The following is a 25,530-nucleotide window of genomic DNA, read 5'->3' as shown; positions in this document are numbered from 1 at the left end:
GCACATATCTATTATTAATATTAATTTATTTAGTGCATTTGATATAACTTGTTTATATATATAAATATATATATATATTTATTGTTTGGTAATTTATTGAATGTTTTGCGGCTGATTTGTTAATATTTTTTATGTTTCATATATATATATCTATATATATACACACACACACGAATATGTTTTAATAGTAGTACATTAAAAAACAATACCCCCAAACATGTAAGGTAATATATATTTTTAATAATAGTGTCTTGATTTGGTGAGGTATCCCCTCAACTCTATCGTTTCTAATATTTAGAAAATGCATTGTCCCCTCTCCGATAAATCTTTATTTTTTTCCTTTGCTGTGGGCCCCCTTTTACACCCTCACTTCTCGTCCTCTTAAGCCATTGCCTATTCGGACTCATCTCTGTCTCCTTACCACTTTCTTTCTGGTTTAATTTGAAAGGTATGTTCATTTGCAGTGGGGTATACTGTTTACTTTTCTTTTAAATTGCTAAATGGACTTCTACTATTAACCTTCTCGCAAATTGTTTTTTTAATGGTTTTTTTATGGATTTTCACATTGCCTTCCTTTTTTGCTGCTGGAGTTTGTGGCCTGGTTTGTACTCTGGTGAATAATGGCCCATGTCTCATACATGAAGTAAGCCTGACCAAGCAGCAAGTACATTTGTTTTCTTCATATTCAACAAAGCTTGGAAAAGGTGAGGGAATTTGTTCATTTTCTTGTTGCTAATGGTCTGTTTACCTTGCTGTTGGATATTTTTCCTGAATCATCTTATTGTTTGCATTTGGCTTCCATGATGCTCTTAGGAATAATGATTTGTAAATACTTGTCAGAGTCATCTTTGTACGCTTGTAAAATATTTTTGATTGTTATTGAAGACTGATGTTATTTTGCTGATGGTTATTTTGCTGGTGTTACTCAGTAAATGGTTGGCTGTGTTTTTATTTGGTTTCTACTGGAGAACTAACAATAGCTTTGCACACATGCATATAACTATCTTTAATATAAAAAATGATGATCTTCAATTGATTTGAGAAGTACTTATCTGTTTGGAAAGAACATTTGAAGCTACTGCTGTTGTTGAGCATGTCTGAGCCTGCCTGATTATAATTAGGGCTCCCGGTTTTATGGTATTTATTTTTTGTTCATTTCCGTCTGTATTTATCCATATTTATTTTTTGGGCCTTTTTTCTGTATTTATCCACATTTATTTTTGCCGCAAGCAAAAGATGAAGCTACAGCTAGTATTTTTCCACATTTATTTATATTGACAATGCACACATGCACTCACTTAAACTAGCGATTTGTTGTGGCCTTAGCAGTGCAGTGAAGTCAGGGGCATTGGGCGAGGCTATGGCATGATGTAGGTGCCCCTAGGTGGAGAAGGGGCTGGTGAGACCCCAGACAGCACCGATGTGGGAGTGCGAATTTTCGGGACTAGTTACCGTAATAGGGTAGTACTGGAGAGGAAGTACCGATCTGCCGGGCCCCGATGAGTGGGTGGTGGTGTGCTCTGGTTCTTTTAGAGTCTCAGATATTTACTTTTTACATAGGGGATATACACCTACCTTTCGTGTTGAAATAGCGGAGGGCTGGCGCAGAGGTCACTTGTGAGGCAGAGCCTTGGTGATGGTGAATTCTCCGAAGGGCCGGGGCAGCAAAAAATGCTCCTACCTGTACACAGATTCTAAATGTGTTTCAGAATATGTGGGGAACTGAAGCTGTCTTTGTTTAATAACGTCGTACTTACTGAAAATATGGTTCTCCTAAATGGAATGGGATGCCTTTATTTTCCAATCAATGTGTACACGCTAGGCAATTCTTCAGGTTTAAAAAACCGGAGCATTAGCCAAGATTATATGATAAGGGTCCATGTGTACATATGTTCCTGTATGATACGGGTACTACATGCAGGCGTGCCAAAAGTATGAACATGACTTTGCGGCAGTTAACAAGGAGCTATTTACGGTAACTCATTTATTTTATTCCTCATTTTAGCATTCTCCTCTGCTTCTCTGCCACCAGCCTTGTGCTATCAGTTGGCAAAGTCTGGAATTAGCCATGCGTTGTGTATGTAAAGATTCTGGAGTGTGCATTGAAATATGGGAGTGTACATTTAAATGTTGTGAAGAATCGCTGTATTTTTTTCTGTGCGTTCCAGACCCCAAATATTGTTCTCTTCATATAGAGAATAGAACAAGACAGTACTGGCTTCTGAGCAGCTGAAACCCTTTGAGCCCAATGGGCTTTGCGCGCATGGTATTAACCATTGTGCAAGATACAGGCCCCACGTTCAATCTCTGTGCAGTCTCGGTTTTTAACCCTTCTAAACCTCGGCACATTATCCTATTTGCAGTGCTATGAATCCATAAGTATTTGGCAGCAAGCACTACACAAACAAGTATTTGCAATGCAATAGGTCTTGCATTTGCAAGAGTTTAAGTTATTGGCATTGTAAATGACAAAGCGTTATATTTATCTGTTTTGAAAAACACAAATAAAGGGCATGTCATCTACAATGACAATAGCTCAAACTCTCGCACATGTGAAACCTATTGCATTGCAAATGCTTATTATTATTATTATTATTTGTCATCTGGGTGATGGGGACACAATGAGAAAAATTATAAAATATAGACGAGACACACTGGAAGAGGCTGCATTTAGGGGAGAGGGGGGAGTTAAGCAAGCTAGATTGCCTTTTAATTGTATCTGTCACCTAACTCACGTTCTGGGAAAAAATGAATTAACTATTATAGTTGACACAATATCGGTTTGCCAAACTGAAATTGGAAAGACACTGCAGTCCCAGGTGTGACTGTGTGTAAGCACCTGTCCATGAGTAAGGGAGTTGCTATGCCTCCTTCGTTGACTTTTGTGTAATATGTAACAGGCTGAACTAATGTTTGTGGGGAAAATTGCCAGCGACAAAGAGCTTTTACACGCAACAACTAAAGTGATGCCATTCAAGACCAGGGCAAGTATGAAATGTGCAGTCCATTTCATTGCACCTACCTGCAAAACTGTCTCACTTGGCTTCATTGCTAAATTCACTACAAGAGGACTAAAGCACCCCTGTCACAGAGGATCCTCCTGATTCCCCAGCAACACTATGCAAGCTCTTGTCTGCAAGCCAACAGCATCACAATGCGAGGAGCGCCTGTGTAAATACAAAATAACAACATGCTCGTGATTTGCGTTGCCAGAACTCCATCAAACTTTAAGAAGGTGGGATGCAAGGATTATGTATTCTTATATAACACTATTTCCAGCAGGAACACTTTTATCTTGTCAAAACACGGGCCAAAGGGCATTCGCGGATTGTGTTCAAAAGGCCAGGACACTTATCGAGGGGATTACAAGGAATAAGTGCTGGAAATCGGAGCACGCAAATATGCGTGCTAGCAGCTCACACCGAGCACCTGTGAAAACAAGTAACTACAACAAATCTTATCACTGGAAAACGCACCCACTATCGACGGATTAAAACTACAGCTCCCATCAGCTAAAAAACCAAAGAAATAATGACACACAGCTGATAAAAACAATACAATGACTGATAAGTGGACCTGATTGCAAACAACATTGCTGCTGAGACTTGATGAAGCAGGTGGCATACAACCAGACTGCATACTACTCACTTCATGGCTCAGTAATATGCTAAGTGCTCCAGGTAACACGAAGCCCTACCAGTGAGCGTCAGTGGCAAGCAACTGTACCACCACTACAAACAGCTGGCGCCTAGCAGCACTGCTACTGTGAGAGATGGCACAGGTAAAAAAAATCGGGGGGGGGGGGGGGGGGTGAATCAGAGTGGGGCTGCAGGGGCCTAAGAGGTAAACAAAGCTTGATTAACATGCAAATGGTCTTTTAACGACCTGTGAAGCGCTCGGGTGCGGCTGTGTGTGTGCCCTAGAAGCTGACTCATCCCGGCCTGCCACACACGACAGGAGGGGGAGGGGGAGATAGCTCTGGATTCGAGCAAGGCAGCGCTGCAATTTTCTAGTATTTTGCCGTTTTTACATATAAATACAGACAAAGGAAAAGTAGTTTTCCGTCTGTATTTATATGTAAAAATCCGTTTAAACGGAAAACCGGGAGCCCTAATTATAATTGAATATTTTATTTATATAGTGCTTAGTTGTGTTAGATTTGTGTTCTTCATTTCGTGTGTGTTTAGTAGAGTTTAGAGTAGTGTAATAAGGATTGGAATGGTTTTAAAAGGTGAAATAGTTGTTTTTGTAAGTAGTGGTCATGTGTGTGCAGGGGCATAGCTTTAGCGGGGGCGTTTGTGGTGTTGCACTCCCCTAATACATTTATTATCTGCTAAATAGTTGGCACAGGTGCTTTCAGTCAGGAATGGTGATTAATCTATTGGATTGCTCCATACACACAAATACAAATGCACACACACTCTGTTTTGAAAGTCCTGAACATTTTGGTCAGTTTACAAAATATTGTCCTTTCCCTCCATACCCAACTAATCCACATGCCTCATTTCTGGAAACAATAGTGTCTTGAAAGTGATACACATGCTCTAGCGCATGATCTTGCAGGCTTGACCCTAAAAAGGAGGGGAAAGTTTGAGAAGGACGTTTAGGAGTTCATAGTTGTTAGAAAGGTATGAGATGAGTCGTAGAAGAGGAATGGGACAAAGGGTGAAATGAGTATTACTTTTATTTTTAAATAAAGAAATAAACTGAAATTAACTTATACCATATTTCAAAATTACACTTATATAACCCCTCTATATAATATCCATATATGAATAGAAGCTATATTATTTACATGCTCAGATGTGCTGATTTTTTCATGTAATTTCTTAAAGTTTTAGAAGCATGCATAAACCTTTCTATATATGCATCTATATGTACATAGATGCAACAAATATACAATGGTCTGGTATCCACATGTATCTTGAGATGTAATATGCATTTTCCCCTTATTTAAATGTATATGCTTAAAACAGGTAGCACAGTTCAGTCTACAATGAAACATTACAGTTCCATGGGGTTGTCCAAGTAGCGGGTTGCACTCGAGCCTGCGTGCGCCTTCCCCAAAGCGTTTGTTGGTATGGGCAGTTGCGTGTTTGAAATAGGCCCGAAGCGTTCGGAAATGTATTTTCCTCATCAGGGGCCAGCAGTAAAGTGCACGACGTCTACCATCTCCCTTTATGAAAACACACATTGTGCTTATGGGAGATGTAGTCCATATGTCCTGGATGGATGCACTTTCAAATTACTGCTCATTGAAAGGCTCTATCATGAGCCCAAAACAACACTCCTGTCCTTATCCATCGTGCAGCTCCACATACGTGACTCCTTGAATAGCGAGTCTCGTGGCCCCCGTTTTCCGGGGTGGTGCAACTCAGCGGCAGGACCGCCGCTAATGTATTACAGCTCCATGGGGTTGTCCAAGTAGCGGGTTGCACTCGAGCCTGCGTGCGCCTTCCCCAAAGTGTTTGTTGGTATGGGCAGTTGCGTTTTTGAAATAGGCCCGACGCGTTTCGGAAATGTATTTTCCTCATCAGGGGCCAGCAGTAAAGTGCACGACGTCTATAATCTCCCTTTATGAAAACACACATTGTGCTTATGGGAGATGTAGTCCATATGTCCTGCATGGATGCACTTTCAAATTACTGCTCGTTCCAAAGGCTCTACCATGAGCCCTAAACAACACTCCTGTCCTTATCCATCGCGCGGCTCCACACACGCGACTCCTTGAATAGCGAGTCTCGTGGCCCCCGTTTTCCGGGGTGGTGCAACCCAGCGGCAGGACTGCCGCTAATGTATTACAGCTCCATGGGGTTGTCCAAGTAGCGGGTTGCACTCGAGCCTGTGTGCGCCTTCCCCAAAGCGTTTGTTGGTATGGGCAGTTGCGTGTTTGAAATAGGCCCGATGCGTTTCGGAAATGTATTTTCCTCATCAGGGACCAGCAGTAAAGTGCACGACGTCTACCATCTCCCTTTATGAAAACACACATTGTGCTTATGGGAGATGTAATCCATATGTCCTGGATGGATGCACTTTCAAATTACTGCTCGTTCCAAAGGCTCTACCATGAGACCCAAACAACACTCCTGTCCTTAACCATCGCGCAGCTCCACATACGCAACTCCTTGAATAGCGAGTCTCGTGGCTCCCGTTTTCCGGGGTGGTGCAACCCAGCGGCAGGACTGCCGCTAACTTATTACATCTCCATGGGGTTGTCCAAGTAGCTGGTTGCACTCGAGCCTGCGTGCGCCTTCTTCAAAGCGTTTGTTGATATGGGCAGTTGCGTGTTTGAAATAGGCCCGACACGTTTCAGAAATGTATTTTCCTCATCAGGAGCCAGCAGTAAAGTGCACGACGTCTACAATCTCCCTTTATGAAAACACACATTGTGCTTATGGGAGATGTAGTCCATATGTCCTGGATGTATGCACTTTCAAATTACTGCTCGTTCCAAAGGCTTTACCATGAGCCCCAAACAACACTCCTGTCCTTATCCATTGCGCAGCTCCACATACGCGACTCCTTGAATAGCGAGTCTCGTGGCCCCCGTTTTCTGGGGTGGTGCAACCCAGCGGCAGGACAGCCGCTAATGTATTACAGCTCCATGGGGTTGTCCAAGTAGCGGGTTGCACTCGAGCCTGCGTGCGCCTTCCCCGAAGCGTTTGTTGGTATGGGCAGTTGCGTGTTTGAAATAGGCCCGACACGTTTCAGAAATGTATTTTCCTCATCAGGAGCCAGCAGTAAAGTGCACGACGTCTACCATCTCCCTTTATGAAAACACACATTGTGCTTATGGGAGATGTAGTCCATATGTCCTGGATGGATGCACTTTCAAATTACTGCTCGTTCCAAATGCTCTACCATGAGCCCCAAACAACACTCCTGTCCTTATCCATCGTGCCGCTCCACATACACGACTCCTTGAATAGCGAGTCTCGTGGCCCCCGTTTTCCGGGGTGGTGCAACCCAGCAGCAGGACCGCTGCTAATGTATTACAGCTCCATGGGGTTGTCTAAGTAGCGGGTTGCACTCGAGCCTGCGTGCGCCTTCCCCAAAGCGTTTGTTGGTATGGGCAGTTGCGTGTTTGAAATAGGCCCGACACGTTTCGGAAATGTATTTTCCTCATCAGGGGCCAGCAGTAAAGTGCCCGATGTCTACCATCTCCCTTTATGAAAACACACACACATGACTCCGTCATGCTGCCACGTTTTCCCGAGTGACTTTAACTCAGATTGCAACTAATCTGCATCCGACTCGCCTCCTCGCTACGTTTTTCATCGAGAATCGAGACTGCAACCTGTTTGCCTTTATATATGGAAATTAACACAGCGCTCCATCGGCACGAGTGATTAGACTGCCGCCTCTGCCATCACGCGGTTTGTTTGCCATCTGATCTGCAGCGGCTACGCTGGTTTTTACATAGTATCAAAGGACGTGGGAGACCCAATATACCCTTGTAGGCTTGGGCAGTAACTGGTTCAAGTAAGGGGTGGCTACAAGGGATTTAGTTTATAAATCAGTAAGGGTATATATAGTAATTATTCATAGGTTCTTTCAATAGATTGAACCAGATGTATCCACAGGATTACTCAAATATAGTCACGGATTTTTGCACAAATAAAACAATATAGTCACGAGAAGCACACAGCAGAGAAAGGTTATGTTTCAAATTTTTTGTATTAAGATCAATCGCAGAGAAAATTTCATGGGGACAAAACATAGAACAAAACTTTCAAATAAAAGTCATGAAAAGCAGTGTAAATAAATCAACTGGTCATTTCATAACAATCCATCAACTTCAATAATACATGAGGAAAAACCAAAATCATAAATGCATAATGGTGTTCTTCAGTGCAAGTAATGCTGGGAAGTTGATGTCTTTGGTCGACGTTTCGGTCTTGTATGTTGTCATCTATAAGACCATCATCAGGACTTAATTTTTCATCAAAATAAAACCCCTTAAGTACATCAAAGGTATCGGACTGATATTCAGGAAAGGAAACTGGTTCCGATTTGATACTAGTTGTCCAACCAATCTTATAATGCTCTTCTTTATGTTCAGAGCTTTATATATAGGTGTGGATTAGATGATATCCAGAATAGTCAGAAACAATCGTGCTATTCGATATGTAGTGGAAAGTCGATCAAGCGTCAGGGATCACTATCACGGGGATTCCTCACAGTCTCAAGTTGAATTGTGACGAAAACACACACACATGCCTCCGTCATGCTGCCACGTTTTCCCGAGTGACTTTAACTCAGATTGCAACTAATCTGCATCCGACTCGCCTCCTCGTTACGTTTTTCATCGAGAATCGAGACTGCAACCTGTTTGCCTTTATATACGGAAATTAACACAGCGCTCCATCGGCACGAGTGATTAGACTGCCGCCTCTGCCATCACGCGGTTTGTTTGCCATCTGATCTGCAGCGGCTACGCTGGTTTTTACATAGACCGCGCTGATTCAGATACCATTCAGACTGTTTCTGCATTCGGAAATGTATCCAGCGCCTCATCTGTATGCGCTGTTGTTTTAGTCATCACGCCGTCTGTCTGCCCTTTGATGTGCAGCTGCCACGCGGATATCTATACAGACCGCGTTGATTCAGATAATATTCAGATTGGTATTTAACCTGCACCAAATGTGCCTGTAGGCAGAAACGTCGATAATCGTTTGACATTCCGTCTTTTCATCAAGGGCAGTACAAATATAAACCACACAGTCCTGAAGATGGTCTCACAGATGGACACATAAGAGACCGAAACGTCGACCATTGCCTTCTCCTATCATTAATTCATTTATAAATTTGATTACTAGGAAAGGTGTTATCAGTACCTACAGTGTTTTATATTCATTTACCTCTGAAATCCCTGTAGGCTTGTTTTCATATTTGTATAACAAGATTTTTTTGCCTGTTTTACCTAATGAGAAACTCAATATTTTCATATACACCTGTCTAGTTTTGTTCTGTTTCTTTGTATTTGTTTGTTGTTTGACATTAATTTGTATCTCATGAAACTCATGTGATTTGAAAGGAATTGTTGTTGATTGTTTAAACCGAGGGACCATTAATTTGTCCTACCAATTATTTTAAATTTATCTAAATATAGATTTAGAACAAATTCCCTTGAAGGCACCCTTTACCTTGTCACATTGCATGTTACTGACACTAGAACCATTACCATTTTTCGACAAATAAACTGCAAACTACCTAAAATTATTTGATCCTATCTAACTTACGCATGTATTGTGGATTTGGCCATATGTGGACAGGAGTAATTATGTATGGATGTATGTGATACAGAAAGGATGGGAGGGGGTACCGCATATACTGCTTAAATGTGGATATATGCTGATCCGGTCCATATTGGACTTGGCTATACCTGTCGCAAGGCATGCCATATATGCAATCATTATACTGTACGCTGTGTTGCATGTCCGGAGTGATTACATGCTTCACAACATGGTTGAACTGGATGCATTCAATCTAGTCTCTATGAACAACAGATACTCATGCCATTGTGTAGAACTAGTCCGTGAAGGTGAATATCGAGTGTTAAGTGATTATGCTGTATGCTCCGCAACTAGTGCCCTGATGAGATCCAGTAGCCAAGTGCGTGTAGTAGGGCCAGTACGCAACTTCTGTGGCATAGTTATTCTACATTGTGCCAAACCTAGGGCCAAGTCTAAAAATGTATTAATGTTCTCACGTGCGGCAGAGCGTTTAATAATACCAAGTAGGAGGTGCGGACCCTGAGCAGTTATTAACTTGTCCCTCGCTTCCACTAGTATCGCCTCCATCTCATTCCAATATGTACTGAGGCGAGGGCAAGTCCAAACCATAAGATGAAATGTTGCTTCTGAGGCTAAACAGCGAGGGCAGGCATCAGTAGAGGTAGGGCACATGCGAGTCAGTCTATGTGGCGTTAAATATGTGTGGTGTACGTAATTTAATTGCGTATACTTCAGCCTAACATTCGTGGATATGATTTTAGGATAACCTATACATTGTAACCATTGCTTATCGCTGATAGTGATCAACAGCGCAATAAATGCTAAGTGATGCTAATAGGCATGTAGGGTCGGGTCTGAGAGAGTTATAAATTGCTGTCACTGCATGCTTGCCCTTTCAATGTGTGAGTAGAGTGCAGTATTTGTGATGTGGTGGGTCCTCATGGTTATTCCCCCACGTTTGTAGGAATTGTTGCAATGATAACGCATGGAGCATGAAAGTCCCCTGTGGTATCCCGAAGTCCTCTATTAACCCCTTGAGATTCTGCAGTTCTGAGCCTGCGAATAAGTTGCCCCAGGTGTTCAGTTCCACAGCTTTCCAGGTCTTTAGCTCCGGACGTCTATGACAAGTAAATGAGCCCGGAAGATTCTCCAAAGGTAGATTTGGTGCATATTGTGTAGGTTGGCCTTTAGACAGCACATATTTTAACCAGCTGCGCCTAGCCACCATCATTAGCATGTTACCCTGTTTCCTCCGCAGTATAGTTGTGGGTCCCTAGAGCCTTTCCATTATGGCTAATTGTCACAGTGGCTACGCCCAAGAGTTCAGCTCAGTAATGCTATCAACCGCAGGCCACCTCATTGGCCATTGCAATTGCGCTGCAGTGTAGTAATGCCCAAAGTTCGGTACACCCAAGCCCCTGTCTGTAAGTGGCAGGTACAATTATTGGAGTGCCACCGTGGATCTCGACCCCCCCCCCCCCTTATCAGAGAAACAAGCAGCGACTCCAGATCTTTAAATATACTCTGTGGTATTTTATGAGGGAGAGCGGCAAAGAAATATAGAAGCTGTGGAAGTAAAAGCATTTTGGAAATAGCCACCTGACCTATAGGGGACAACGGCAGGCCCTGCCAAAACGGAAGGCTATGCAAGCTCTAGTAATTACTTTACCCAGGTTCCCATCTATGATATCTGAACGGGAGTGATAGATTTGTACACCTACGTTTTCGAAAGTGTCAATTGCCCATTCCAGTGGAGCACGGGGCATAGACTGTCTCTGGTCTGGTGAAAGCAATTTCATCGGGAAGATTTCAGACTTGGACCAGTTGACCCGAAGACCTGAGCATGGGTGTCTAACAGTCTCATCATCTCTTGCAGAACAGTGCGCTCGCCATGCGGAAGATTAGTGCGTCGTCTGCATAGAGTGATACTATAGGCCATTGCCTCTCTGCCTGAATGCCCCAGTCCAGCACCCGTTGGCGCAGTTTGCACTCCAAAGTCTCCATGGCCAATGCAAATAAAAAAAGCCCTGTCTGGCACCCCTCTCCATTACAAACAGTGGGGAGATGATGTGGCCTATCTTTACTCTCGCATGCGGTTTCTTGTATAATATTCACACCCTTTGCAAGTATTTACAGCCAATGCCGAATTTTCCCAACACATCCAATAAATATTGCCAACCCAAAGTATCAAAGGCCTTTTCAATATCTAAGGCTGCTAACTAAGGGGTTTCTGGTTCTGTATGGGCCCAATGAAGCAAGTCAAAGAGATGGCACAGGTTCAGACCTGTGCTTCTCCCTGGGATGAAACCATTTTGGTCTTCATGTATCAGTACGGGTGCTGCTTCTAGTAGTCTATTGGCCAGTATTTTCCCCAACATTTTATAATCGACATTTAACAGTGACAGAGATCGATATGATGCCAGTTGAATGTGAGGGAGATCATTAGTGTTCAGAGAGGTGCAATACGTATGAAAATATTCATTAGTTGCCTCCTGTGTGTTCACCAATTTGACCTCCTTAATATATATCACCGTGATTGGGGGTTGTGAAGTATCATTTTTCAATACCCAAGCCTGCATTTTGCCCGCTTTGTCACCTTCTAAATGCTGACGAGCTAGATATTGTTTATAATCCAATGCACAGAGACTATCCAATGTCTCCTTGTACACCAGACCTGCCTCAGCTAGCAGAGGAATAAGATGGGGTTCAGGAGGTGTCAATCACTCACATCTTAGAATTTCCGACGCATGCTACTGCAGTTCTGATGTAAGTCTCATGCGGGTGCCGTATGTTGTTTCAATGCCGTGTCCACTGGTAACCGATTTAAATGCATCCCATTCTGCACCTCTATTGGAGACGGTGCCTGTGTTGATATGGAAATTTGAAGTGATAGATTGTGAGAGAGAGGATCGGAATGCCATATCCTTAAGCACAGCAATAGGTAGACGCCAGGTCAGAATCCTGGCACTGTGCGTACCCCACGAAAGGTGTAATTGTAGTGGGCTGTGGGTAGAGATTGTGCGCTCCAGGTATTCTGCATACCATACCCTAGACAAGGCATAAGCCAAGCAATATATTGTGTCTATCCTCATATAACGATCATGTAGTGTGGAATAATGTGAATATCAGGGTGTTTACTCTGCCATGCATCGCTTAATTGCATATTAACGACCCAGTCCCTCATGTGTCGTGTCAGCTGAATGGATTGTGCCCCCTTGAGCAGCGGACATGAGCAATCCAGGGCAAAATCATAGATGCAGTTATAGTCTCCCCCCAAGAATGTTGGTGCTGTGGGATCAGAAAGCAGGGATGGTTTAAGTGTCTGTAGGAATAACTCTTGCCCTGAGTTTGGGCATACAGGGAGATTAAAGTCAATGGGTGACCATCTAAGACACCTTCCAAGATTACGTAATGACCTTGAAGATCAATCTGGGTGTGTAGAATGTTTAAAGGTGTACCTGGCGCCACCCATATAAGGGTGCCTCTGGCATACCCATATAAGGGTGCCTCTGGCATACCCGGAGTATGTGGGCCCTATGACTGTGCCCCTCCAACACTTACAAAGTGAAGTGAGCGTTTGTGTTGTAAGATGCGTTTCTTGTATTAATGCAACTGAAATCTTATGGTTATGCAGATATTGATAGACTTTATGTTGTTTAATATATACTGCCAATCACCGAACATTCCAAGTAATAAAAGTATAGTCACTGTTTGCCATCTGATCAACAGTAAGAGAAAGAAAAGGAGCACAACCATATGCGGTTCTCCAACTCCAACAGCGAAGTCATTATTTCCACCCCCACCCCTCGACCATAATTATAGTCATGATAACAACCATCCTGCACTTTATACTTGACATAGCAAGAGAGATAGATCTATTAAACAATAAAAGTTCCCCAACTCCCCACCCCAAGCCGGCTTGCCAATGGGCAATTGGCCATCTGCACTGAAATGCAATCAAACCTATTTTAGAAAAGATGCTGTAAAAGCCACTTAACATTTCTAGGGGGCGTAGAAATACTGTGTTTTGACTGAAGGTTGGCTGCCTTGTATGATTCACAATTGCAGTATCCTTGGTTCCAGCACTCTGTTGTCGCACAAGGAGAAACAAAGATAACCAAGCCGACTCTCATACCGGCAATAATCCATCAATGCCTTGTCTACAGATATTCAAAGTGTCTGTCAGGGTGTCACTCAAGTTCATCTGCCGTCTGTGGGTAATCTCCAGGCCTCCCCCCTCAATGCTGCATGTTGTGAGTCTGTTAGGGACAGCGACTGATCTTGCACCACTTCCGAGTCAGATCTGGTGGGCGTTACAGGGTCACCCAGATGTTCCGCCGTCTTTATGGCCTGCACACGTTCTTTTGCCAACTCAGCCTTCGTAGGATGCTGTATTTTGCCTCGTCTGTGGCCCCTTCGCACACCCACACGTTTCCAAGTCTGTTGGGGATCTGCTGAGGTAGTGGGTGGAGGATGTGCAAATCCATTTTGATCTATCCATGACCAGACCTCCTCAGGTGTAGAGCATTGTATATTGCTGTTTTTGGGTTGAATATGCAGTTTGGCTGGGTACTGCAATGCATATTGAATCTCGTGGTCTCTGTGGCATTGTTTGACTTCCATATAGGATGATCTGCTGTGTTGCACCGTCACGGTATAATCCGGGTAAATATGTACCGTTGCATTCTCAATCTGCCAGGGACCATGAGCCGTGGTCACCTGGAGGATATGGTCTCTGTCGCATTAGTTGAACAATCTCACTACTACTGGCATAGGAGTATTGCCCGGGCATGTAGGACCACCTGGTACTCTATGTGCCCTCTCTATTGAAAATAATTTTGCGGTAGTGCCTTGGAGGGTGTCTGCGGAGAGCCAGGTCTCTAGGTACAGGTCCATGCTGGGCCCCTTCACCAGTGCTTAATTTGTAAAATATGAAGTCCAGGTGCTCAAATATTGGTTGGAAGCCACACCCACTATCACCTGGCTCCACCCACTTCCACCACTTTCGCCACCCATTCTTGGTTGGCTCTGTATCCTTGAACTTATGGGGCCACCCTGATTACCGTTTTTAATATATTTTGGTCATCCATAGTATTAATGTTGTCTAAACCTGACACAAAGGTGGCATCCACGCAATGGTACCCATTATTGGCCTATTGTGTTGTCCTTGGCATTATGGTGGTCATCTCTGGCATTTGATGGTAATACCTATGCTTGTGGAAAAAATTTGTCCTGTGAGGACGTAGTACATATGCGTACTCTATTAAATTGCATGCAATTTGGAAGTCAAATACAAAGTATTTACCAACATGTAAACTGTACATTATGTCACAGTTTGTGTTTCTCAATTACATATTTTTGTTTGGAGGAAGTGAGTTTGTGTATATTTAAAGCCATGCAGCTGAGCTGGGGAGACTTAGATCTGGTGTTACTTCATTGATGCCACAGAGCACTTGCTGCAATTACAGGTATTAGTTCTGTTTTTGTAAAGGGAATGCACAGATTCAAAACATGCTCTATGCAAAAGTTGTAAAGCGTCCTCCAGCGCAGACTTACACAAGTTTAACAAACAAAAAATTAAGATTGTCTACTGATATACCCATTTTCATTGGGAAGCACAGTATATTTTTTGCCCCGAGCTGTGTAGCTAACAAATAGTTCTGATGCACAGCGTTATTTTTGTTCTCTTGGCAAACATCAACCTAGCTGTTGTTAGGCCGGCTTTCTGAGACCATCAGGGCTCAAAGCCTGCTTCACCTCGCACTTGCCAACGATTGGGCAATATCCATCCAATTCCTGTCAAGTCTGTTTTCATGATGAGGGTCCTCCCCAGAGCTGGGGTGAGAGTATATAGGCTGAAGAGAGGCACGTTTCACTAACTGGCAGCATTGTGTTCATGTTTACCGTGGGCATTTAAACAACCCTCACTACAATGGCTCTAACCCCATCGCAAAATAAAGAATGTCTGGGCAATTTTTAATGGTTGCTGGAATTATTGCTGTCCCTGTTTGGTAAACGCAATTTGCAGTGTTTCATGTACCTAAGAAACACTTAAAACAGGGGCTCCTGAACCAGCAGAAACCGCCGTCTATGGACAGGAAGGCTGTACAGGCCCGAGCGTTACTGCTGGCCTGGTGCTGGTGGCACTTTAAACACAGTGCAAATCACAGGATGTGATTTACAGAAATATCATCACACCTTTTTTATTCCGCTGGCGCTTTGGCTTTCATGCTGGACTGATTTCATTTCTTTTGGGCAGTGGCAGCAAGTACGTCAAAGTCAGACACTTTACAGTAGACAGGGGTTAACATAAATTCGGCAAGGCCCTGCCTTTCCCAGCAGCCTCAGAGCATTGCACTGCGCGCGGTGCCCCGTCCGACGCTGGTGGCATGCTTGCTGGGGCCTCAGAAGCTCTGACTAAGTTCAGGTGACCGTCAACACGTGCGCGCACCAGTAAAAGCAGCATTGTTTTTTTTTTTTATTACTCACTGCGTGGTGGCACTGCAGGACTGCCTTATTAAGAGGCCTGCTGCAGCTTCACGTCCTCCTAACCGGTGCTGCTGAGCTGGTAACTCATTCAGTGTGTGTGTGCTGCGGTGAGTTCCACCGTCCCTGGCATGAAAAAAGGTTACGCACGGCACGCTGCGACAGCCCCCTACTACTCCCAATCTTTGGCCCGCCCACCAGCAACACTGAAAATAAAAAACGGTACGTAATCGCATCATGGAACTAGATTTATTATCGGGCTGACTGGCTCGCTCTCGCAGCACTGTTTTTCACCGAAGGACTCCGGGGACTGACTATACAAGTGTGAAGTGCACAATACTGCAGTAAGGCAATTGTATATAATTTTTTACGTTGACGCATGACGTATAGACTGCAGTGCAGTCAGGCAGTTGATGTACGTTGTAGACCCGGCCCTGATAAAAACGTGCCGGTGCTAAGCACCGGAAAGCACCGGCACAAATTAAGCACTGCCCTTCACCCGTTCTGGCAGACTCATGATGCAGATATTGTTTCTGCAGGATCGCCCTTCCTGGTCCTCTACTTGGCTTTTCAAGGATTCCACCTCTTGTTGAAGGGATTTCATTTGATCCGTTGTCGTGGAAACAGTAGGGCGCAAGGATGGTAGTGTGAATTCCAATTCCTCCACCCTGTCTTTAAGCTTTTTATGATGTTCTCTCAAAAAACCCATTTCTGCGCATAGTGAGTGAATTTTTGGGCCCAGTGTAGTCTTAATGTCTAATATTGCTGCCATCAGTTCATCGAACTGATGTGAATGGTCGGATGAAGCGTTCAGGTTTAAGGTAGCATGGTGTGTGGTGTCTCCCCCACCGGTAGCAGAAGTTGTTGCATCAGTCAGTTGGGACTGCGCCTTGTCTAGTCGGGGCTTCCCCATCCTGCTTATTGTTCTTGCAACGTTGCGTGCCTGGGTGGTGTTATTACGCAAGAGGGAATCGGGGTGGTGCATCAGATTTACAGAGCACACAAGAGAGTCTCAGGTTACTGCTGCGGTGGTGTAATGTAGGTGATTATCATATATGGTGCAGACACTCACTGGCGGAGGGAGTATAAAACACACCTACTTGGTTGACTGCTATTATTGTTCAGGTGGCAGTCTACCATGGTAGCACTGAGCGTTGTATAGTTCTGGGACTGCCTTTGATTGTGTATTGCTAGGATAGCTGCGGTGTCAATTCTTGTTGGGTGGTGGCCCACTGAATGATAATCAGCCACATTGCTGTGACCCAATCAGCTGCCCCGAAGGGACCACAAAGTGATTGGTATTCAGGCAGGCACAAAGTCTATGTGTGCAAGTTTGCAGTGTCCAGCAATCCAATGCTAAAGCAATTGTGGGAGTTCCGGTGGTGAAAGACCACAGAACAAAGCAGGCCCAGGAGGGAATGTCACATTACATCACAGGTGTCACGGTCTTACTGTAGAGCCCTCGGCCGCTCCTCATTCCTGCAGTGACGCACTCAAAGTAGGAGGGGTGGCCGTCATCTCTGGACCCTCGGCAGAAATCTTCAATGGGTCTCAGGCACAGCTGGTGAAGATGCTCCTATGAGGCAGTCGGTTTAGAGGGGGTAAGTCGTATGGCCTTCAATTTGATGATTGCCGGTGCCCTACGCACGGAGACTGATGTTTATCCCCATCTGCATGAGCCCGATGCAAGCTCGCTAGCAATAGCAATCGCTAGGCCCCATGTGCACTCCTCACTGTAATCCTCCCATCGACAGAGGCACTCGTATCCGGAACTCACCCCGGCCCAACACACAAGCCAGGTGAATTTCAATAATAGGGCCGAGGACCATCCAGTTAACAAAGGAGGGGGGCGTTCCAGTGACGTCCGTCCAGGCACCAATTCAGTACCTCATGAGTGTGAGCTGCTACAGGTCCCGGGATCCACTACTCCAGCCAGGTGCACGGTGCAAACTCTACACCAGTGGGAACGCCACCCGTAGCCCAGTCATCCGTTGTCTTGAGTGATTCCGCCCGAGGAGCCCCTCCTCTTGCTTGCCGACCACAGCCTTGGTTGAGCGGATCGCCCACACTCGAGGATCGCTGTCTCAGGTCATCACGGTGTAATGCCTCCACTGCATCATTTGCTGCAGGCACGCTCCAACAGACAAGGGTCAGCACGGTCTCCTGAAGCGTTCCACGCTATTTGCGCTTCACATAGCAAGCATATGCAGGGTATATACAGGATTTTTGGGCAGGCCTTATGCTGAGCTCAGCAATGCCTGTCCGCAAACACTGCTATCTTGGCCACCGAGATTTTCTATAGGCTGTTATGTTCACAGCATGCATCTAAATAGAAGTGTAGGAAGGTGGCTACCTGACTATGGTTACCCCAGATTTTTTGCCTTGTGTTTAGCTGGTTTTCGACTTAGTTGGCCTGGTTCCCTGCTAATCAGGGCCCCAGGACATCTGCTCTCTCTGTAAAATGGATTCCATGTACCCTAGGTACATACCACAATTGGAAATGACTCCTTGTCAGCCCCTGTACCATGCACTATAGGTGCCCAGGGCATAGGTGCCACCAAGGCCTACCAGGGGCTGCAGCATATCTTTTGCCACCCCTGGCTGGTTCTTAAATTGACACAACTGGCTGATCACTCAGCTGGGGTAAGGTGGTGTAATTACCCCTTGCTTAGATATAGTATACCTATATCTAAACCTATATCTGGACACATATAAACCTGTGAGCCACTCCTATGGAAGGCCTCATCAATCCTGGAGGCAGCGTGCGTGGTTTAATGTGAGATGGAGCTCTAGCATGAGCTGAGCCTGTCTGCAGCCGTCGGGAACAAATCCCTAAGCTGTTTCAGGATAAGGCCATACCATATACTATTAAGTGCATTATAATCCTCGCGGTTATATAGCAACTTTGGTTTGGCTTTATCAAAACATGTCGTGTAAGGTGTCATACGATTTGGAATACTATCCCCTCGCCAGTTCTGGCGACGGGGATAGCATTCCACCCCTCTAGAGGGGTAAGACATGTTACTTTACTTAAATGCGGTTAATTTCTAAAAGGGCCTCAGATCCACAAAATGGATGCTTCTGCCACAGACACAAGTCTGACCCCCTGAAGCTGACCGAAACTCAGCCAAAGGGGCCTGGACAAAGGGTTTCCTGTCACAGGGAGGTGTTACACCCCCCCAGACAGGAGATAGTGGATTGTAGCAGGGAGGTTTGAAAGAAACCAGACACTGCATGGGGAGCACAAGGCTTCCCCTAGCATAATCCGGTCAAAACGGTTCTGGGGCACACCAGCCCCAGTCCCAGCGCGGCCTGGATCAAAGGAAAGGGGTGTATCCACCCCCTTCCTGGGTCCCACCCATAGGAGGGGACCTAGCAGGTAATCCAGCCCCCCAGATTCGAATAAGAGTGGGAGCAGTGCCAATGCACTTCAGATTATCCTGATGAAACATAAGAAACGAAACTCTGGACCCTTCGACATCCTACTCAACGTAGAAGACTGAAAAATCTCCCTTGTGGTCAAGGAGTGACCACCCTGTGCAAACAGGCACCATCCACCCCTCAACGTCTGCTTTGTTGCAGTTCCTGCCGGAACTCAAGCGACAGAGATCGACGAGATTAAGCTTGCCTGCCTTCTTACAGCCGGATCCACAGTCCCTGCAGAGCTGAGACCCGTGGAGGCGACCGGAAGCGTGGGGCACGCCATCTTGAAAAGACCACGAGATGCTGACCGTGCAGCCCACTAGTGACCCTCGAAGCTGTACACCGGGGTTTGAGAAGCCCCAACCCTGAGCCACTCTTGCACCGAAGTTCAGCCCTCCACACTCAACGAGTGCTGCGTGGGGCCCTTCTGCTTCTTTTGGCTCAATGCGTTGGCCCGGTCACTTGCCAGCCGGCTTGTGGCCCCTGTGCCAACGAAACTTGAGAAACGACTTGCGATTCTGGTTGCTCCAGATTTGCACCAGCTCCCCTGAAAAGGAACCCCCACTCTGACCCTCCTGGTCCGAGTGAGAAGCAATCTTCTGGTTCCGCGTGGATTGCTTTTGCCAAGTGTTGTTTGCTCCAATCTTGAAGTCGACAGCACCGATGGCGAGAGCCTGCGTGGGACAGATCGTGCCCCGCTCCTGGACTTCGTAGATGCCCCAGAGCCCACGTGACAGCGGAGAGAAGCTCCTCAACAACCACCTGATTGCGCCCGACATTGCCTGATTCCATCCTGGTTCCACCCTGGTCACTGCTGAGTGACCCAGACTCGGTCCCCTCTGCTTTCAGGTACTTTTTGACTTCGATCCACCCTTGGATCCCACCGGACACTTCTCCTTCACAGCGCCTGCAGCCTCTTCAGCTCCAAGCACCAAGAATCAGCGTGACGAAACCCGACACTACTTCGACCCTGTGCACCCGCTTCCTGTGGGTGAGGTAACATTGCAACGCCGGTGTTCCCACACTGGTACACACCTCTAGGGTCTGTGTCTTAAGTTTTGTCCCTCTAGGTTCAGCGGAAGTGTCCTTAAACTCTATTTGTGTAACTTTTACGCACCATTGACTAACATCGGTGCATGCGTGCGCTTTCAGCGTTGCACCCGAATCCCGCGGGCTTTTCCCGACTTCAGCATTGCTTGTCCCGACTGCTCCCAGTGATTCCCTAGGCCCTAGGCCTAACCACTGTTCGATTGGTATCTCTTATACCACTTGTTTAGTATATGGTCTGAGTGGCCCCTCGCCCTCATCCATAATTGTGCAACTTTGTATGTTATACTGTGCTTTTGATTTAACGCTTGTGCCCCTTTATTCATAAAGAGTACTGGGGATTATTGTGAGTAATAAATACATATATTTTTATAATATATACTTGTGTGGTGTCCTTTCATTTGATATTACAGGATTGTGATTGGTAAAACAGCTCGCTTAACACAACCTCTTGAGTTAAGCCTTTAAGGCTGCTTAGTCTATGCTACCCTTAAGATAGCTTGTCTATAAGGTTGACTTACAACCAGACACCATAAGGGGATATTTGGACTGATACAAGGTGGTTCCAGAATTGGAAACATCATATATCAGGCCAACTTCTCACAAGAAGAATACTGTAACCAAGACTTAGCTAGATGCAGAAGATAGGGTATAGCCAATTCTTCTTGACACAAGATTGGATTGTGTTTGGTTTGAATGCACCATAAGTAACACCTCTTCCACTAAAAAGCATAAGAGTTTCTTGTGAATGGTCCTTTAGCATTTCTTAAAATGTCCATGCAATGTGGTGGAAGGCCTAAATGTCCATATTTAAGGAATTCAGGAGCCAAGCGGTCAAGTTCAGTGATGGACAGTTGGGATGCAGTATCTGTCCTCTGAACTTGTACAGGAAATAATGTTTGCACAGCAATCTCTTGTGTGGTCATTCGTATAGGTGAAGAACATCCGTGAACCACCACTGATGAGGCCTTTCTGGTGCTATCAGTGTCATCCTGGTCTTGGACCTGCAGAGCTTGATGATTAGTGTCGGTATGAGAGGAATTGCGCAGAGAAAATTCCCTGACCAATTTATCAAAAGTCATTCCGTTTCAACCCTGTTTGGAAGAACCTAGATTCGTAGTCCTGGCATTTTTTGTTGTTTACATCTGCAAACAAATCTATTTGTGGATATCGCCACTCTTGGAAAATGCCTTGTAAGACTTTGTCTTTTAGAATCCAGTAGTGATTTTCCTGAAAAACCTGACTGAGAGCCTGCTTGGATATCTCGAACCCTTCAAAGATGAACAGCTGTTATGGTTAGGTTTCTGGCTATTAACCATTTCTATATGGATGAGCTTCAAGAGATAGGGGGCAAAAGTGACTAGCTCCTCGCTTGTACAGGTAATGCATTGTTAATGTGTTGTCACTTTGAACAAGAAGGGAGGTTATTGTTATTGATGGGGGAAAGAATTTGAGGGTCAAATGGACTGCTCTCAATTCCAGCATATTGATGTGATGTATTTTCCTTGTCTGACCAAATTCCTTGGGTTTTCAAGTGACCCATATGAGCATCCTACCCCTGGAGAGAAGCATCTGTGATCAATGTCTGAGTTAGCAGATCCTGATGGAATGATACTCCTACCAAAAGGTTTTTCGGTTGAGTTTACCATGGGAGAGACTGAATTACAGGATGTGATATTGTTAGTTTGTCTTTTTAGCAGTTCGGTATCTGATTTCACTGGACTTCTAGACATTGCTGGAGAGATCTTGTGTGAAGTCTTGCTTAACAAATTGGAACGATGCAAGAAGTCATCGAGCCTAGTAGGGATGCAATCTGTCTTGCTGATGGAAGGCGAATATGTAGGAGATTCTGACACTTCAGTTTGATTGATGATAATCTCTCCTCCGAAGGATACTCTTTTGCTGATTGGGTGTCCAGTACTACTCCCAGATATTGCAGCTTTTGGACCAGACAGGCTGTTGACTTTCTGAGGTTGACCTGGAGACCCAGATTGGTTAACATCTTGATACAAAGTTGGTAATGTTTCTCTGACTCGGCTGGTGGCATGCTCTTTCTCAGCTAATCATCCAGATATGGATAAACAAATATCTTTTGTTTCCTGAAGTGAGCTGCGACTACAGCCATACATTTGGCATATGTCTTTTAAATAGGTGCCCCTTTCACTCAGAAAACTGGGTAAAATCGGTGTACTACGGGTGTTGCTGGGGGCATCCTCAGTAACATCCATGGCTTTTTGACACTGCTGCATATTTACAAGAAATCGTAAGTCTAAGGCAGTGCCAAAAATGTATGCCTCCCCAGGGGAGGCGTAAGGGAGACACAACGAGGAGAAACATCTGTATTTCTCCTAGTTTTTCCTCTTTCTATGTGTGCTGTACTCTGCAGCACACATAGAAGGAGGAAAAAGACTCTTTGTACAGGTAGGTTTCCTTTCCTGCACAAAAATAATCATCCCGCAATGCAGGCGCCGTTGCACCGTGGTGCAAAGGTGCCAGCAAACAAACCATAAATGAGGCCCTATATATTTGCTTGTTACCCTTAATTACAAGCCCCTTGCACCGTCGGTGCTCCACTTTTAATATGGGCGCAAGGGGCTTGTAAATAGCCCCCTTACTGTTAATCTTTACTAAAGGCCTTATTATGGGTTTGTCTGTGCAGTAGCGGTACTGCCCAGCATCGCCAAACCCATGTTTGAACTGCCTGCCAGATTAGGAGTTTTCTGCTGTCTGGTGGGGTGTTCTTTGTTGTTCCCACTGCAGTGCCTATGAAATAGGCACCGCAATGGGAACATGAAAATCAGTACCTGGACAGCATGGACTGCTGCAGTCCATGCCATACAGATACTGGGGGGGGGGGGGCATGCACACAGGGGGGGCACAACATGTGCCCCCCTGCATGTACCTTATGGCGCAGAGGCACAAGGGTGTCCTGTAGGGCCCCTCTTATTTCCTCAGCATCACATTTTTCATGGCGGTCGCACCCCCATTAAAAGTGAGGTGATGAAGAAACTAGTAATATGCTTGGCAAGCATATAGCGGTCTCAAGACCGCCACACCACTCTAATCCCAGGCGGTTGCAATGGTCCTAGGGTGGCTCGACTGCCCTGGTCATAATAGGGTTGTCGGAAGACCACCACTGCCTCGCCCTTACAAGTCTGGTAGTCCGTGTGTGGTAAATAAATAATTAATTACCGGTACTATTTTTGAATACAGTGAATAAAACAGATAGCTCAATAAATAAGAGACAGGATTCGAGGTATCTGAGTCTAACAGGCTTTAATCAGGCATAAGGGAAGGGACAGGAACGGGATAGCCTGTACGGAAATGGACTGGATGGCAGCTGCAACGCCTCATCGACAGTGCAGCATATATATAGTATAATACATTACATTACATTGCATACAATAGGCGTAGCAGTAGGCGTAACTCGTAGCAGTCGCGAAAGATAAGAACAAAATGGGTGTAACAAGAAGGCGTGTACAGGGCGTATACATAGACATGTGATGTAGACGTCACAGAAGTGTCATAAATGGGGCGGAAACATGGAGGGGGCTACCTGAGCAGCTGGGACCTTTAACCTAGTGGTGCGCGCAAACGGGCAATGACGTGTTACCAGGGAGAACTGGGGGCTATGACTTCTGCGCTAGAAGAGGAGACTAAAGTCTGCGGTGTCAGGACGACATGTACCTATAGCATATCTGGTATCTGGTGTTTGGAGTACATGTTGATAGAATCCAAAAGTTATCAGGGCAAAGGCTACTTGACACTAAGACTGGTGCATGCAGTATTCTACATGTATTGCGTGTGCTAGGAATAATCTATGAATATTAATACAGTATTTCTCTTACATGGAGACAGAAAGACTAGACCATAGCTGGAACTATTGATGCGATTCCGTAGCTTAGGAATGCAGAGAAGGAGGGCTGGACTGATAACTAGAAGCATAACATACTCTTGGCAGACAGGCAGGCAGAGCCAGGCCGGGCCGAGCACTGTGCGGCAGGAAGTAAGTGAAGGGTCAGGGATGCAGGTGGGGGCTGCATCGCTCCTCGGAGAGGGTTCAGGAGACTGGAGCTTGAATCTGGTGTCCGGGCCCTTTTGAGGCCTAGGAACGGGGACAATTCAATGAATTAACGTGCACACTGTGAAACGTGGCAACATAGGCCTAATACTCGTAACTTTCACGAGAACTGGAAACTGGCATACTAGAGTTGGACACAACTATGATTGCGTCTTTAATCGATCATAAGGGGATACATGCATATCGATCATGCACATATAACATAGGATGGGGAACACGTAGGCACATATAACATGGCAAAATTTACTTTTCCACACGTGGATTGTCAGACTCATAATAAGGTCCTATGTCTCTACAACGTTGATTTGCTAGAGAATCAACACCAACTACTTTCTTAATATTTACTTTTGTAAGTTGGTATTGCATATATGCATGTGCCTGGCCAGGTTTGCCCTGCCACATGTTTGAAATAAATACGAATGACTAGTGTGATAGCTAAGTGTACTGGACTTCATAAAAGAGGTGACAGGAGTCTTCAGGGGAAGCACAAGAAGCACCAATTTACTTTTCTGAACAGCCCCAGAGTCCCTGTACTGTTAGAAGCAGACTGTGTAACGTATTGTTTACCAAAAATACTGGCTGTTTGAAAAACATACAACTGCTACACTCCCGTCTTTTCTCAAATGCTGTACATGCAGAATCATTGTTTCAATAATCGATTATGTCAAATAGTGATGTTGTATTTCATTCTTTCTCCTCAGATATACTACACTGGCTGCTCTATGAATCCTGTCCGGTCCCTATCGCCAGCAGTCATTGTGAAACGATTCAATAACCACTGGGTAAGATCTTATAGTAGAAACTAACAGACATCAAGGGCATCAGATCTGTCTGAATACAATCAGACACCAACCATAGGAACACTGGTCACCAAGAGCAAGACATAGGCTGCAGCAAGTCAGGTATTCAATCTGAGGCCAAAACTTAGAGAAAGACAAAAATGGAGCAACGAGACCCATGGAGCACTGAGCCAGATGAAAAGAGCGAAAGCAGATAAAGGTAAAGGGAACCAATGTCTTAGGCACCAGAGGCACAGAAAGAGACAAAAGTAGTGCATGCTGGGTGGAATACTAGGACTGCTGGCCAGGGGATAGTGGTAAATGCAGCTGAAGATAAACGTAATCTAAGATCATGATTACGTGTTGGTCGGTATATTAGAACCCATGCATAAACTGCTGTTTATGCACGGGTTGGAATTACAAGTTGTTAGGTATTTAACGGATCTGATTATTATTGGATGAGTTAAATACCTCAACC

The 25,530-nt window shown here is 45.1% G+C and overlaps 1 protein-coding gene across 1 annotated transcript in view; it reads left to right on the top strand.

Moving 5' to 3' along the window:
- LOC144833050 (aquaporin-2-like) overlaps window positions 1–25,530 on the top strand; it is a 41,957-nt gene that overhangs the window by 6,761 nt on the left and 9,666 nt on the right. The window contains exon 3 of the mRNA XM_078689140.1: window positions 24,975–25,055. Coding sequence (XP_078545266.1) covers window positions 24,975–25,055 — 81 coding nt within the window. The remainder of the gene's footprint in view (window positions 1–24,974; window positions 25,056–25,530) is intronic.

Source organism: Lissotriton helveticus, chromosome 1_1 (genome assembly GCF_964261635.1).
Source record: "Lissotriton helveticus chromosome 1_1, aLisHel1.1, whole genome shotgun sequence".
Classification (NCBI taxonomy): domain Eukaryota; kingdom Metazoa; phylum Chordata; class Amphibia; order Caudata; family Salamandridae; genus Lissotriton; species Lissotriton helveticus.
This window is presented reverse-complemented; position numbering and strand designations above follow the sequence as displayed.